Source organism: Arachis hypogaea, chromosome 20 (assembly GCF_003086295.3).
Source record: "Arachis hypogaea cultivar Tifrunner chromosome 20, arahy.Tifrunner.gnm2.J5K5, whole genome shotgun sequence".
In the NCBI taxonomy this organism is placed as follows: Eukaryota; Viridiplantae; Streptophyta; class Magnoliopsida; order Fabales; family Fabaceae; genus Arachis; species Arachis hypogaea.
In genome coordinates, this window is record NC_092055.1 from 120,612,585 (window position 1) to 120,627,714 (window position 15,130).

The 15,130-nt window shown below is 36.2% G+C and overlaps 1 protein-coding gene across 17 annotated transcripts; it reads right to left on the reverse strand.

Moving 5' to 3' along the window:
* Positions 1–5,984: 5,984 nt before the first annotated feature.
* On the reverse strand, positions 5,985–11,580 carry LOC112782696 (casein kinase II subunit alpha). Of its 17 annotated transcripts, none has more exons than XM_072229344.1 (11): positions 11,253–11,580; positions 11,023–11,111; positions 10,640–10,769; positions 10,153–10,347; positions 8,932–8,983; positions 8,179–8,343; positions 7,668–7,796; positions 7,509–7,565; positions 6,929–7,042; positions 6,556–6,818; positions 5,985–6,242 (listed from the first exon to the last, which is right to left on the reverse strand). In XM_072229344.1, the coding sequence occupies exons 1-5, from the start codon at positions 11,280–11,282 to the stop codon at positions 8,942–8,944; spliced, it is 486 nt and encodes a 161-aa protein (XP_072085445.1). In that variant the 5' UTR covers positions 11,283–11,580; the 3' UTR covers positions 5,985–6,242; positions 6,556–6,818; positions 6,929–7,042; positions 7,509–7,565; positions 7,668–7,796; positions 8,179–8,343; positions 8,932–8,941. The 17 variants fall into 17 exon arrangements, with proteins under 17 accessions (XP_072085445.1, XP_072085446.1, XP_025680986.1 ...); XM_072229345.1 differs by having other exon boundaries at positions 8,179–8,427; XM_025825201.3 differs by lacking the exon at positions 8,932–8,983.
* Positions 11,581–15,130: the final 3,550 nt, after the last annotated feature.

The window sequence follows — 15,130 nt, forward strand, 5'->3', positions numbered from 1 at the left end:
TTGGTCTTTCGTACCTAATTATTTTACTATATGCAATTTTTCTAATTTTGATGGACACTATACGTGGATTCCCAGTTACAGTAGATTGCTCCTAAGTGGATTAGGAGTATTGCAGAGATTTATACATGGAGAGCTGTAGAGTTTCATCATGTGGACAGAGTTAACAAACAGTTTGGGGGGGCAACAGCACTGATGGAAGCACCATTCATAAACATGAAGGAAGTACCATTCATAAACATGAAGTGCTTCAACCACTCCTCTCAGTACAGAGCCTAACAGAGCTCCCAGACACCAATTCTAAGTTTGGTGTGGGGCAACCATCATCAAGCTCTAAGAAGAATGGTAGTAGAAAGTGCCCAAGGGCTGAAGGGATAAGAAAATTCCCACTGAAGGCCTCTCACCTGGCATGAGAGTTATCTTCACTAACAATCCTGTCACTCTACACACTGTGAACAGGATCCTGTCTCTAAAATATGTGGAACTTATCCATGAGAGCACAAGCAAGAAATTCACTTTAAGGGGCAAAATTCTAAGCCCATATCCATCTCCGTAAAGAGCTAACTATCAAGCTAATGACATTAAAGAAGCGCTTGTTGGGTGGCAACCTGATGAGTTCATATTTGACGATATATTTTAGCTTGAATTGGATGGATTTCATCACATAAACTCACACTTATTCACCAAAATAGCATACTTTTGTGTTTGACCCCTAAATTGAACCTAAATGTGAAAATATGCGTTTTGTGCTTAAATTGAGCAATTTAATCTCACTTTTATTTCATTCAATGCCGTGATATGTTTGTTGAGTAATTTCAGGTCCTAGAGGCAAGAATGGGTTGGTAGAAGTGGAAGAAAGCATGGAAAAAAGGGAGAAAACATGAAGAAAACAAAGGAGAAAAGCATCTCAGCCTGTGTCCACGCACAGCTTCTGTGCCCACGTACAAGGCAGGGTAAAAATAGGACCTGTGCCCACGCACAGGCTGTGCCCACGCACAAGAGAAAAATCAGCAAGTGTGCCCATGCACAAACCTGTGCATCCGCACAGGTACCAGCGCATGCCTCCATTAAAAAGTCACGTGGACTCGCGTTTTGGGGGCTTTTTGGCCCATTTTTGAAGGCTTTGGAGCATATTTGAAGGGAAAAACAACTATAATCATACCATACACTACCATACTTGGGAGCAGAGTTTTTAGGAGTAGTTTTAGGGTAGTCTAGTTTAGGTTTTTCTCTCAAGTTTCCTTAGGTTTAATTAGGGTTTGTAGCATTTTATACTTTAATTATGTCCTTGAATTTTGCTATCTCATTGTAAGTATTTCTTTAATTTCTCTTTTAATTACTACACTTGTTCTACACTTTCATCTATTTTCATTTCTCTTATCAATATATGCATAGTTTTGCAATTTTGGATTTCTAGTTGTTGAATTTGATGTTTGATGCTTACTTTATGTTTGGTGAGTTGCCTTTATTAATTTTGATCATTTATGGTTCATAGCTTTCATCAATTTCTCAATTTTGCCATATTTTATGTTCATGCCTTCTATGTGTTTGATGAAATACCAATCTTAGTTATGGGATGATTTTCACCCCTTGGCTTGGGAGAAAATGAGTCTATGGATTACTAGAGTCATAATGTCCAACATTTAGTGATAATTCTTAGGTTGTTAGTTGTTATTGTTTCCACTAACACTAGCTTTTTACTAAGGTAATTAGTAAGTTAGCTAGGACTTGTGGATTAATAACAATTATGCTCACTTAACTTATCCTTCGATGTTAAGGGTTGACCTAGTGAGATTAATCCATCATGATTATCATAGTTGTGGTTATGGCAAGGAAGGGATTCCATAACTCATCCCAAGTCAAGGTTTCTTTTTTGTTTTGAATCACATTTCTATCACTTTATAGTTTTACTTGTTTATATTACATACTTAGTTCGTTTATTCCTTTATTGCTTTGTTGATTCTAATTTTGTCTTGTTCTTTATTTCGTTTTTACTTCCTCATCATTGAAAACCCCTTTGATTCTCACAACCAAAATTGTGCACTTACGGGCATTAGTTCCTAGGGAGAACGACCCGGGATTTAAAACTCCTGGTTATTTTGTGTTGATTGTGACATCTTTAAGATTATAATTTGATTGATGATCAATGGTTGGGTTGGACTATACTTGCAACATCAATCCTATTTTTAGTGCGAAAATCCAAACCCATGCTTTTGGTCACTCGTCAATTTTCGGCGCCGTTGCCGAGGAACTAGCATCATGAGTGCTATATTTTGGTTGTTGTAAATATGTCCATAGTGTGAATAAATACTTTTTGGTTGCTTGTTTGCTTTTGTTGGTAATTAGGATTTTGTTTATTTTGTTAATTGATGTCTTTGGTTTTTATTTTCAATTTCACAATCTTGGTTTGGAGTTTGGTTGTGCTTATTTTGTAGGGCTTGATAACTTTGGTTTTGGATTGCATCATGGGATTGGAGTATCAATTTTGGGAGGAGCCACCTCCTCTATATTACAATGAGCCATACTCTTCCCAATGCATATACCCAACCCAAGGATATGGTGGATTTCACTTTGACTATACACCTCCTCCACCATATACCTACGACCCATACCCCCAACATGACCCTCAATCACCATCTTTTCAAACACCACACCACCACCACCATATACCCTCTTACATACCACCTCTAAACACTTGCCAACATGAGTCACCTCCCACATATATAACTTTTCTCCCAAATTATGAACCTCAACTCTCACCCTAATGTGAAGCTTTTCCACCCTTGGCTCAAGACCAACAAGACCTTCAAGCCTTTCTCCAAGAGCAAGAAGGATTCTGAAAGACTCAAGGGCAATTCATAGCTACCATAGCCGAAGCGGTGAACCGCTTGGTTCTTCTACGCTCATCCAATCAAGACACTCCTCTTAGAGGATATGAGAAAACAATTGAAGGGCGGAGTGAAGAGAAGAATGTGAAGCCTCAAGGGAAGGAAGAGGAGTTGGGTCATGACATGCAACAAGAGGGAGAAAGGGAAGTATGTGAACCGGAGGAAAGAAAGGGAGAATTGAGGGAGATTGATCAAAATGAGGATTCCATCATAAATGATTTTTTGTCCTCCTTGATCAATCCCCTTAATGACCCTATTGAGCCTCTCCCTCTTGAGTTTGAGAGAAACATGGAGGTAGACTTCTCACAACCTCCTTGTTATGATGTGAGTGATGGGGAAGAGGAGGAAGAGGTTGGTGAAGAAGGAGTTGACAACCAAGAACATATTGAGTGGGTGGCAATTTCTCCATTGAGCCTCATTGGCCCCCACCAATATGCTATCTTGGAAATGGATTATCAACTCAAAATCCTTCTTAGGTTGGTACATAGTGGAGAAAGAAGTGTTGGTTGCCAATTGAATCCAAGACCCTTCAAGAAGAACAATTCAAGAATTGGAGTTCAAGTGGTGTGTAGAGCACAATTGGGTGATTTTTGGAGAGTGTTGGGTTGCTACAGGGGTCATTTGAGAGCTCGTCCATCCAGCTTGAAGCATAGCGATCAACAAGAAGGTGACCGGATGCCTAGAATATGGGATCCCGAAGGAGCCATAAAGTGCAAGCTTGGATGGAGATTCAAGGAGGAGTGAAAACACAAGCCACCCTAACAAGAGTCTCCTCAACAAGTCCAACTTAAGGACTATAAACTAAAGTGTTAGGTGGGAGACACCCCACCATGGTAACATCTTTCTTACCCTTTCTCTTTATTTATAGTCCTAGTTTCTTGCATGTTTGCTTGTCTTAGTTAGCTTAGGATTAGTTTAAATTTGAGTTTAGATAGGTTGAATTGCAAATGGATGATGATTTTGTGATGTTTTGAATGTTTTGGGGTTGAAATGTTGATTGAGCTAAGGCATAACACCTTAGAAATGAAAGAAAAATTTTTGCAAAACAGGGTATCTATGCGTACGCACGCTTTTGTGCGTGCGCACACAACTATGAGTTTCGCGACCTGTGCGAGCGCACAAGCCTGTGCGCCCGCACACTCTTTGTATTGCCCCCGGCTCGCAGCACCAGCATAGCTTGTGCACGTGAACCCCTATCCTTTTTCGCTCTTGTGCGTGCGCACGGACCTGTGTGCGCACGCACACATGATCCTGCTTACAAAAAAAAAAGAGAGAGTCTTCTGTGCGCCCGCACACCTTTGTGCGCGCGTACACATCTACATTCTTGTTCTGTCCGGAGCACTCGTACACCTTGTGCGAGTGCACACCCCCTGTTTCGCCTTTTGTGCGTGCGCACACTTGCTTGTGCGTCCGCACAGGTGCTGTTTTGGGCAAAATTTTTGTTGCACATTGAATTAAGCCCTAACGCACTTCCCACCCTTCCACCCCCTTTCACCTCTCTCTTCTTTTACTTTTCCCATGTTTCTTTACTTGTTTTACTTAGTTTTTAGTGCATCTCATTTTCATTTTAGTATCTATATTATTTTTGGTTTACTTGCTTGTTAATTCAATAAGTTGCAAGTGTTTGCTTGTTGATTGATTGGGTTGCTTGTTGCTTGAATTTCATCAATGCACTTATACCTTGCCTTCCATTCCTATCACCTAATTGGATTTGCACATGTATATTTTGTTACATATTAGGTGAAACTTTTATGAGTGCACATGGAATTTAGTGAATTAAATTGAATTGCTTGTTCACCATGGACTTTAAGTCAATATAATCATATCACAAGGTCATTGTTTCTTGTTAATACTTTGTATTTGTTTGAGTTGGCTTAACTTGATTCTATCAAGTTTGTCACCTTTTTGTAACAAACACCTTAACCGTGTGATTATTTGATTTTTCCTACGGATGAATAAGTAATTTTCTTTTCATCATTGCATTGGTTATTGTTTGTTGTGCTATTTTATATATCAATTTTGCTCTTTCACTTGCACACCTTCAATATCCAATATTTTCTAAATTCAATAGACTCTTGTTGCAATTACCGAAGCTTGTTTGTGTTTAATTGATGATCATCTCTTAGTTGTATCTTAGGCCATTTAGTTGAGGAACTCATGCTTACTTTTTGAATATGTGGATGCCATTTTAACCGGCCGTTGTGTGTATTCTAACTGCGTGCACACTTGGAATACACGCTGGCTCATCTTTTTATCATACCACACAACTATGCAAACTTTCTCAATTAGATGCTTATTTGCTTACTCCTTTACCCTTTTTGTGCTACTTGTCCTATGATTCTTAATTATACTTCATTCATTCCTTTTGAGGATGAGACGTGAGGCAAAGAGCTGGGAGAGGAGGAGAAAACCGAGGATGGAGATGTTGAGCATAGATTGGACTTGGTGACTTCCACACAACCCAAACCCCCACATCCACTAACACTACAAAAAATCTGGTTAAAATGGCGGTTTTTTTGGGTATTTACGGCGGTTTGAACCGCCATTATTACCAAGAACGGCAGTTTTAAAAAACGACGTAATTCTGGGCGCCATTCTGGTTATTACGGTGGTTTTCAGAAAATCGTCACAATTTCCAAGGTTAAAACGGCGGTTTTTAGATAGGTTAAAATGGCGGTTCAAACCGCCGTTATTTCTAAATAAAACGGCGGTTTTTAACTGGTTAAAACGGCGGTTCAAACCGCCATTATTTCCAAATAAAAGGGCGGTTTTTGGTTGGTTAAAACGGCGGTTCAAACCGCCGTAATTTTCAGGGTAAAAACGGCGTTTTTGATTGATTAAAATGGCGTTTTTAAACCGCCATTTTGACCCTAACAAAGTGGCGTTTTGTTGGTTAAAACGGCATTTTTGAACCGCCATTTTTACCTTGATAGTGATATTTTTATTGATTAAAACGACATTTAAAACCGCCGTTTTTACCAAGTTAAAATGGCGTTTCATGTTGTTTAAAATGACAATTACAAACCCCCCTTTTTACCAGATAAAAGTGACATTTTTTATCTTTTAAAAATACAATTTTTACTGTTGTTTCTATCATGCTAAACAAATAATTTTTTTATTAAAATTCCACAATAACAAAATCATAATTCATAGACAAAATATTATTTAACTCAGTATTAAACATAATATATAATTTTTTAGTATTGCAAATCAAAAATAATAATTCCTATACAAAATATCAAACTAAGAAATATTATTAGTTCTATTACATTGGGAGTTTTCCTAGAGATGCTCAAAAAGTTTGCAACAGACCCTTCCAACATTTTCATTGTTCATGTCCGTGTGAATAAATATTATCTGCAAAAGAAAATTAAACGTTAGAAATAAATAGTTGCTCAAATAAATAGCAAACTACTAGCATTTTGAAGAAGAGAAAACTAAACCAGCAGTCTTACAAGAAATATGCTATTTGATAAGAACTCATTATTAATTAGGAGTAGCTATCTTTTTAACCTCTTTGGCTCCATCTTATTTGTGTGTACCTATCCTTCTCTTAGATTTCTCAAATAAGGCAATGTAGTTCACAAATGTCTATAACCAGCATTAAAAGACACTCATGGGAGAAAATGGCAAGTAATGGAAGCAAAATTGGACAGATTCGAAAACTCACGGGGTGGTTTCTTGTCCGCCTCCTTGAGAACAGGTGTTGTAAAAAATTCCAGCAGGCTTTCCTGCTAGTGCCTGTGTACACCATAGGCCTCCAGTTGCATCCAAGAATGCCTTAAACTGAGCAGCCATGAGTCCAAATCTCGTTGGAAATCCAAGCAATAAACCAGCAACCTCAGGTAGCTCATTGGGTGTAATAATCGGCACATCACTCTTTGGAGGTGCTCCCATCTTCCTAAGTACCTCTTCAGGCAGTGTTTCAGGTACCTGCATGTGTTAAAAATATTATAACTGCAGCATGCAAATTCCCAAAAAATTCTCAGAACAATGAGTTATAAAGAAAAGATTTATAACAAGATAGATTTTTCAATACAAACCTGCTAGAATTTTGCTTCTACTCCTTCCACGGAAGCAGCCCCCTTTTTAATCTCTCGTACACGTAGCAAAATCGGTTCCAGGATTGGCGTTGTACCATGCTTCCGCACGTTCATCTATGTCAAGAAAACAAATTTAACAAGGAAAATAAAGTTGGAACCCAAATTCCTAATTCAAGAGTTATAATAGGTCGGATTTCTGCAGAGAACAACAACTCAGGAATTCAGTAAGCAGAAGAATTAGGTCAAATTTTTTCCAACTGTAATCATCCTATTAAAGAGGAGAGGAAAGAGGAAAGTGGCAATAAGTATAGGATAAGGAGAGTTGATGGTAGTTTTGTAAAATCAATCTAGTTTATTAAAAAATCAAGATGTTTCCAATTTCCTTAATTTCTATGCTTAAATGCCTAACTAATTTTGGACAGGTAGTAAAATATTAAGCAACTTAAGTCACATGCATGCATGTTGAAACAGTTCCTGGAATGTTTGTAGGAACTAATTTCCAAATAGTTTTTAACCACAAATCATGTTTATATAAACTCACTAATAAGCAAGATTAATTTTGCAAAATCACGACTCTTACCCCTTCATCTGCAGGTGCCTGGGCAAAGCTAGCCTTGAGAAAATTCCTCCACTTGTCCTGCAAACCAAAATCTGTTTTCAGTGCAATTTAGTGACAACAAAATCGAGCCATGTACTTTGCTGACTAGCCTTAACACGACCAGACCTCAAAACTGCTTACCTTAAGATCGACAGAGGTACGATACGAGTGTGACGAAAAGGAGAGCCGTTTGATCTCAGACTACCTCCCTGAGCTACACCGTGATACACCGTCATGATTCAATGTTCATTGCTTCTTAAAAAGCTAACTCTGCAATTTTAATCAGACATTGGCAGCGTATATGAGGGGTAACTACCAATCTTAGTATTGTTCTTTTTAGAATTCTTCAAGTCCTTTCTGTTCAGGATGTTAATTTGCTTAATATTTTGAATTACACACTCAAGTGAACATGTTGCTTCCACTATCATGATGTTGCTAACTAATTAGCTATAAGTTTAGAAAGTATAAGGTTATTTAATGCATACATGAACAAAATATAGGGAATTAGTATACAAAAGCAAGATGAAGTTTTAATATAAGGTATGGTCTCGTGCAATTATACAGAAGACAGGCTCAAGTAACTTGCAAAAATCATAGTTACTAAGTACTACATTAATGGTTTAATAACTTATGCAACAGAGAACACTATAACCTGGTCAAGAACAGGGCCACAGAGAGATCCATAATCATCAATTCTGGTATGGTAAAAGGAGCTGTAGAATATGAGTCTTGTTCTTGGTGCAACTGCTTTGAACTTGAAGCTCACTGTTCTGAAGTTTCCCTTCCCTTCAGATTTGAAGGGAACTTTGACCCTTTCCTATTAACAATTTTGTAGATCAGAAGAGTCTTGGACATTATCCTTATGATTTTTTAACATGATATAGATAGCCAAATTAGTTACCTGCAAAATGAAGCATTGTATAACACAAGCAATGGTTTAGCTTGGCTGTTACTTGTTTGGAAAACTAAATTGTCTCATCGTATAATTTAAAATGGATAATATAACCATTTTGATGGTTGAAAAATTTATTAACAAAAATGATCCAAATACTAATTTATTAACAAAATTGTATACGTGATACATTATTGGTTGTGCAGAAGTTTGAAATCTTCCTAAAGTTGCAATTTAAATTTGTTGCGTCAATCGGAATTAATAAGACAAAAAATGACCAATTCTAAACAAACAAAGCATAAGACAAAGAAAAGTAACCTTCAAGACTACCACATGAAGTCAATGGCTAAACTTGCTGACACAGTTAAGCTGAAACGAGCATGCATATATCAAAGAAAAGAAGCAGAAACGAGCATGTATGAGTATGGAGAGCAGAGCAGCACACATCACATATAACAAACAAACTAAATCAGAGAGGGAGAGCCAGCTGTATATGAAGGATAATTCCCTCACCTCTAACCTCTCACCCAATCCCTCCATTCCACGTGTCTCTCCAATGTATATCCTGAATTTCAAAGATTATCAACTGCCAAATTAAATTTATCTCCAATTTCCCCAGAAGTTATGTCCAAATACCAAAGCATATAACACCATTATTATAATAAAGGCTATGCATTACTTATGAGTACGTGGACTTGGAATTAGATTTGGATATGGATATAACTCTCATTGCTTTTCCTCAAGACCAAATATAAATTAATAAATTAAAAAAAAAGAGACCACTTTTGCTTGTATCCTTTTTCTTATGTCACAAAGCGCAAAGCATAAACATGAATGAACTTATGAAATAAAAGCTATAAAGAGTTGACAAGTAATAGAATGTTAGAAATTTACTGGGGAAGGTACATTTTCTTCTATTTATAAAGTATATGAAATATTTTATCAAAAACCTCAATAGAAACAATAATATATATAAATAGAAAACAAATACTTTTATTGAAAAAAGTAAAAAACAAAGACTTTTGAACTTTTGACTACATAAATGAAAACTTTTAAAAATATTTCTTTTTTTTAAATATTTCAAGAGTAAGTAATAAGTTAAATATTTCACAAAAATTTACAAAATCATATTCGAATAAACATAAGGTGGTAGACAAGAAACTGAGTTTTCAGTGGCAAAAAGGAAAAAAGAAAAGCACTAGTCTTTGTGCATATACACAAGAGGGTGAGTAAGTTGTTAGTGACCATAATCTTGGTATTTTGTCACTGAAGCATCAAGAAGCTGAACACCGTAGTAGTTCCCAATATCTCCTTGCCTTGATTGTATTATCTTCAAAGACTAAATATCAACTTAGTAGATATTGATATTACAAGTGCATTTAGTGAAAAAGTCTATTTTCCTGCTATGCATTATTTATAAGCAATGGAAGTGATTTTCAAAAATCAAAATCAACTTCCTTACAAGCCACTCTACAACCTATTTCAAACCTCAACCAATTCATTCTTTAATTGCATCTATCGGAGGATTAATGTAGAAGAAGCTGTCAAAGAGCTATGTAGCAATTACTCAACCACTTTCTAATATTTCACCCTAAAGAAAAATACAAAAATCATAACTGAATTTTCCACGAAGCATTGGCATAGATAGTGTCTAGAAATATGTCAAACAAATAATGACCGCAAAAATAAGATATAACAGCTGATCTTAGACAACCAATAGAGTATAAAACTTACCTTTAGAAGTTCATAGATATAATATCGAATATCATAATCTGACAGGGTGGGGTAGAGCACTTTAAAATCAGTGTTATTGACATATTCAAATATAAGGCTTGGGGTCTTTGATTGCTGGTCCCTAACAATGTCAAGCAGCTTTATAACATTGGGACTTCCACAAAGATTATGTAATATTTTGATCTCCCTCTTTAACTGCAACCAGAATAACAACTTATAAGATGTACAAACTTATATATACAACCAGAATATTAGAAAGGGTAAAATCTTACAGGTTTAAAATTAGAAATTTAATAACAAACTAAATGAACTACTGGACCAAAGTTGGTCATTGAAGCCCTAGCACAGCATTCATTGCCATATGAGGATGGAATGAAGTGAAAAAGTATACTGAAACTGAAAACAGCAGTGTTGTTTTAAATTAAAAATAGCAGTCATATTAGTTAATACAAACTGCAATAGGTGTAGGGATTGGAATTTGATTCACCTTTTTCTTCTTGACGAGTTTGAGGATCTTGATTATGCATTTTTCATTATCGGTGGAGTGAACGCCCTTAAAGACCTCACTGTATTTCCCTCTTCCCACCTTCCTCACAACCTCGTAGTCATCTTGCTCCCTGCAACTCATGAACACAATTTTTTAAACAGATAATAGATAAACAAAATAGGAAATAGGAAATGAAATAAAAGTATTAATAATAATAAATATGATTATTGTTACCCCCACTGGACGGTGAGACTATAAGCACATAGTGGAACAAATTCAGAACTGATAAAGCATGAAAGAATCAACTCAAGGAACTAAAACAAACTGTTAACTAAAAGCATTAAGTTTCAGGCACAAATAATCCAATAAAACAACAAAATTACCGCAACTCCATTCTCCGCAGCATCGGGCGCTTCATCATCATCATCATTATGAATTGTTTCAACGATCCCTTCCTCAGAAACCCTAGCTCCTATAGTTTTAGTAGTTGTAGTTGTCATTTCGCAAAATCTATCATGTATTCTGAAATTTTGGATCAATAATTCAAGAAATCGAAAGAATTAGAGTAAAATATTTTCAAGAGAACAGAGGAAAAGAGGGAGAAGAACCTAACTCGCGAGCTTGTGGGAGGAGAATCTCTCATAGCACATTAGCTCGATGGATGAGATTGCCGGCGTAGGAGAATGCCACCGGAAGAGATCATTGCAGTAAGAGATGCCGCTGGAGAAGACCGTCGCAGGAGGAGATTGTCGTTGGAGGAGAGGTCACCAGTGAAGATCACCGCTGAGGAAAAAGTCGCCGAATGAGGTCGTCGTTGGAGGAGACCATCGCCGAAAGAGATCGGTAAGAGAAGGTCGTCGCTGGAGGAGATCGGTAAGAGAAGGTCGTCACAGAGAAGATCCCTCTGGCAGCGATTCAAACTTTGCGTTTCAACGAAAAATGAGAATTGGATTAGGGTTAGGCTATTTTATATGGAAGTGATAATGGCGTTTTAAAACCGCCAAAATCAACAGAAACCGCCACCAAATACAATTCAATTATGGCAACAATGAAAAACGTCATAATACCCAGGTATTACGGCAGTTTTACAAAACCGCCGTAATATTTATGCCATTTTATGTCTCTTTTTTTGTAGTGTAACCTAAGGTGGAGGAACTTCGAGATACCCCCCGGATTATGTTCGTGCACGGAGGACCATGCAACGCTTAAGTGTGGTGGAGGATTCATCCGTCTGGGGCATAAACTTTCTTTTCCGAACACTTTGTACTTTATTTTTGTTTCTTTTTATTAGGTTTCTTGTAGATATTTAGATTGATTTTGATTGTTGCATTGCATTTTCTTCTAGTATATATATCTTAGCTTATGTATAGTTTAATTTCTAGTTATTACATGTTGCATTTTTGTATCTTTTTCTTAGTATATATTTTATAGATAGAAGTTATGATTGGATGATGAGAATAGTATAGCACCTAGTTTAATTTTGTCCTAATTGTTCATGTTAATTTTTTCCTGTTGAAAATTAGAAATAGAACTAGGAAATTTTTAGAAATTGCATCCATCACATCATACATATAGGAAATAATTTTGGTGAAAAAACAACAAGAATTTTGTCTAGGGAGTTCTATTGAATTGATTTGGAAAATTATTTTTAAACTCGCTTGAATAAATTTTTATGGAACATAGAAGAGGAAAGAACAAAATACCTTGTGAGTTTTTGAGCCTATAATGAGTGGTTACACCTTTTAACCACTAATTTTGTTCATTGTGTGCTATATCTCTTCTATGATTGTGATCTTGGTTTTGCTTGATTCTTTATTTCCAATATTTGATGTTGTGATTGCATTTAGCATGATTGAGACTATATTTAAACTAAACTCACTCACCCATATAGCCTTACCCTTGCATCTACCTTTGTTAACCCCTTTGAGCTTTTTAATCCCTTTGTTCAAATTATAACCACATCAAAAGCTTGAGCAAAAAATCATGAATTACCTTGAATTACATCTTTGATTAGCTTAGGTTGAGGTGTGTGTGTCGTTTAACTGTGGGTAGAAATTTTGGGAAACATTGGTAATGAATGAAAAAGTTTGTATTGGGTATGCGTTGAGAAAGAAAATTTTGGAAAAAAATGGGTGCACATTCATGTATCAATTTGCTTTAACCATATGCATTTGTCATAGAAAAAGAAAAAAAATAGAAAAAAATGAAATGAAAGAAAAAAATATAGTAATAAGATGGGACAAAAGTTATCCCAAAGAGAATAATTTTGGAATAAGAAATGCATATGTGTTTTGAATAGAAACTAAGGCATGAATGTATGTGAAAAGAAGTAATGGGTGGCTAGAATGCATTTTTTGTGGGTTGATTGATATAGGTTGAGTTGGGTACTTGAACTAATCAAAGATTCAATCCTTTAGTCCACTTAGCCATATACTAATCTTACCTTTACCCCAACCCCATTACAACCTTCTAAAGACCTCATGATACTTGTATGCATGCATCAAATACTTGTTGATTGTTAGATGAAAAGCAATTTCTTGAAAGCATGAGTAGAGGAGACTTAAGTGATTAAACCCTAAACACCGAGCGTTGAGAGTGTATACACACCTAGTGAGGGTTCGATCACTCAACTCTATGTTTTCATACCTCTTATCATGCATTCTTGCAAGTTGCTTCTTTTTGATGAGTTAAATCAATTCTTTAGATTTTGATTGCATTGAGCTACTTCTTTGCTTAGCCCTATATGTCTATATAATTGCTTGGGAATTGAATGTTTGTTTTCACCAAGTCAATAGAATACTATAGTATATATAGGTATATATAATATATACATATTTGTATGCATATAGATAGTTGCATTCAATAAGTTGTTTCCCTTTGGTCATTCTCCTTGTTTGGTTTAGCATGAGGACATGCTATTGTTTAAGTATGGGAGAATTGATGAGTCCATATTTGACGATATATTTTAGCTTGAATTGGATGGATTTCATCACATAAACTCACACTTATTCACCAAAATAGCATACTTTTATGTTTGACCCCTAAATTAAACTTAAATGTGAAAACATGCATTTTTGTGCTTAAATTGAGCAATATAATCTCACTTTTATTCCATTCGATACCATGATATATTTGTTGAGTGATTTCAGGTCCTAGAGGCAAGAATGGGTTGGTAGAAGTGGAAGAAAGCATGCAAAAAGGGAGAAAATATGAAGAAAACAAAAGAGAAAAGCATCTCAGCCTGTGCCCACGCACAGGGGTCAAAATCAGGACCTGTGCGTCCGCACAGGTCTGTGCCCACGCACAAGGCAGGGTAAAAAGTGGACCTGTGCCCACGCATAGGCTGTGCCCATGCTTAGGGCAGAATGGAAATCAGGACCTGTGCGTCCGTACAGGTCTGTGCCCACGCACAAGAGGAAAATCAGCAAATGTGCCCATGCACAGACCTGTGCGTCCGCACAAGTACCAGCGCATGCCTCCATTAAAAAGTCACGTGGACTCGCATTTTGGGGGCTTTTTGGCCCATTTTTGAAGGCTTTGGAGCATATTTGAAGGGGGAAACAACTATATATCATACCATACACTACCATACTTGGGAGAGGAGTTTTTAGGAGTAGTTTTAGGTTAGTTTAGTTTAGGTTTTTCTCTCAAGTTTCCTTAGGTTTAATTGGGGTTTGTATCATTTTATACTTCAATTTTGTCTTTGGATTTTTTTATCTCATTGTAATTATTTCTTTAATTTCTCTTTTAATTACTACACTTGTTCCACACTTTCATCTATTTTCATTTCTCTTATCAATATATGCATAGTTTTGCAATTTTGGATTTCTAGTTATTGAATTTGATGTTTGATGCTTACTTTATGTTTGGTGAGTTACCTTTATTGATTTTGGTCATTTATGGTTCATAGCTTTCATTAATTTCTCAATTTTGCCATATTTTATGTTCATGCTCTCTATGTGTTTGATGAAATGCCAATCTTAGTTATGGGATGATTTCCACCCCTTGGCTTGGGAGAAAATGAGTATATGGATTATTAGAGCCATAATGTCCAACATTTAGTGATAATTCTTGGGTTGTTAGTTGTTATTGTTTCCACTAACACTAGCTTTTTACTAAGGTAATTAGTAAGTTAGCTAGGACATGTGGATTAATAACAATTATGCTCACTTAACTTATCCTTCGATGTTAAGGGTTGACCTAGTGAGATTAATCCATCATGATTATCATAGTTGTGGTTATGGCAAGGAAGGGATTCCATAACTCATCCCAAGTCAAGGTTTCTTTTCTGTTTTGAATCACCTTTCTATCACTTTATAGTTTTACTTGTTTATATTACGTACTTAGTTCGTTTATTCCTTTATTGCTTTGTTGATTGCAATTTTGTCTTGTTCTTTATTTCTTTATTGCTTCCTCATCATTGAAAACTCCTTTGATTCTCACAACCAAAATTGTGCACTTACGGGCATTAGTTCCTAGGGAGAACGACCC

What these genes read in the sequence shown, in the direction of transcription:
- LOC112782696 (XM_025825200.3), bottom strand. Translation starts at nt 11,282, where the DNA reads ATGAGAGATTCTCCTCCCACAAGCTCGCGA. An exon ending in AACTCGTCAAGAAGAAAAAG is followed by an intron (nt 10,348 to 10,639) that starts GTGAATCAAATT and finishes TTCTGGTTGCAG; the next exon opens with TTAAAGAGGGAGATCAAAAT. An exon ending in ATATCTATGAACTTCTAAAG is followed by an intron (nt 8,344 to 10,152) that starts GTAAGTTTTATA and finishes AATTGTTAATAG; the next exon opens with GAAAGGGTCAAAGTTCCCTT.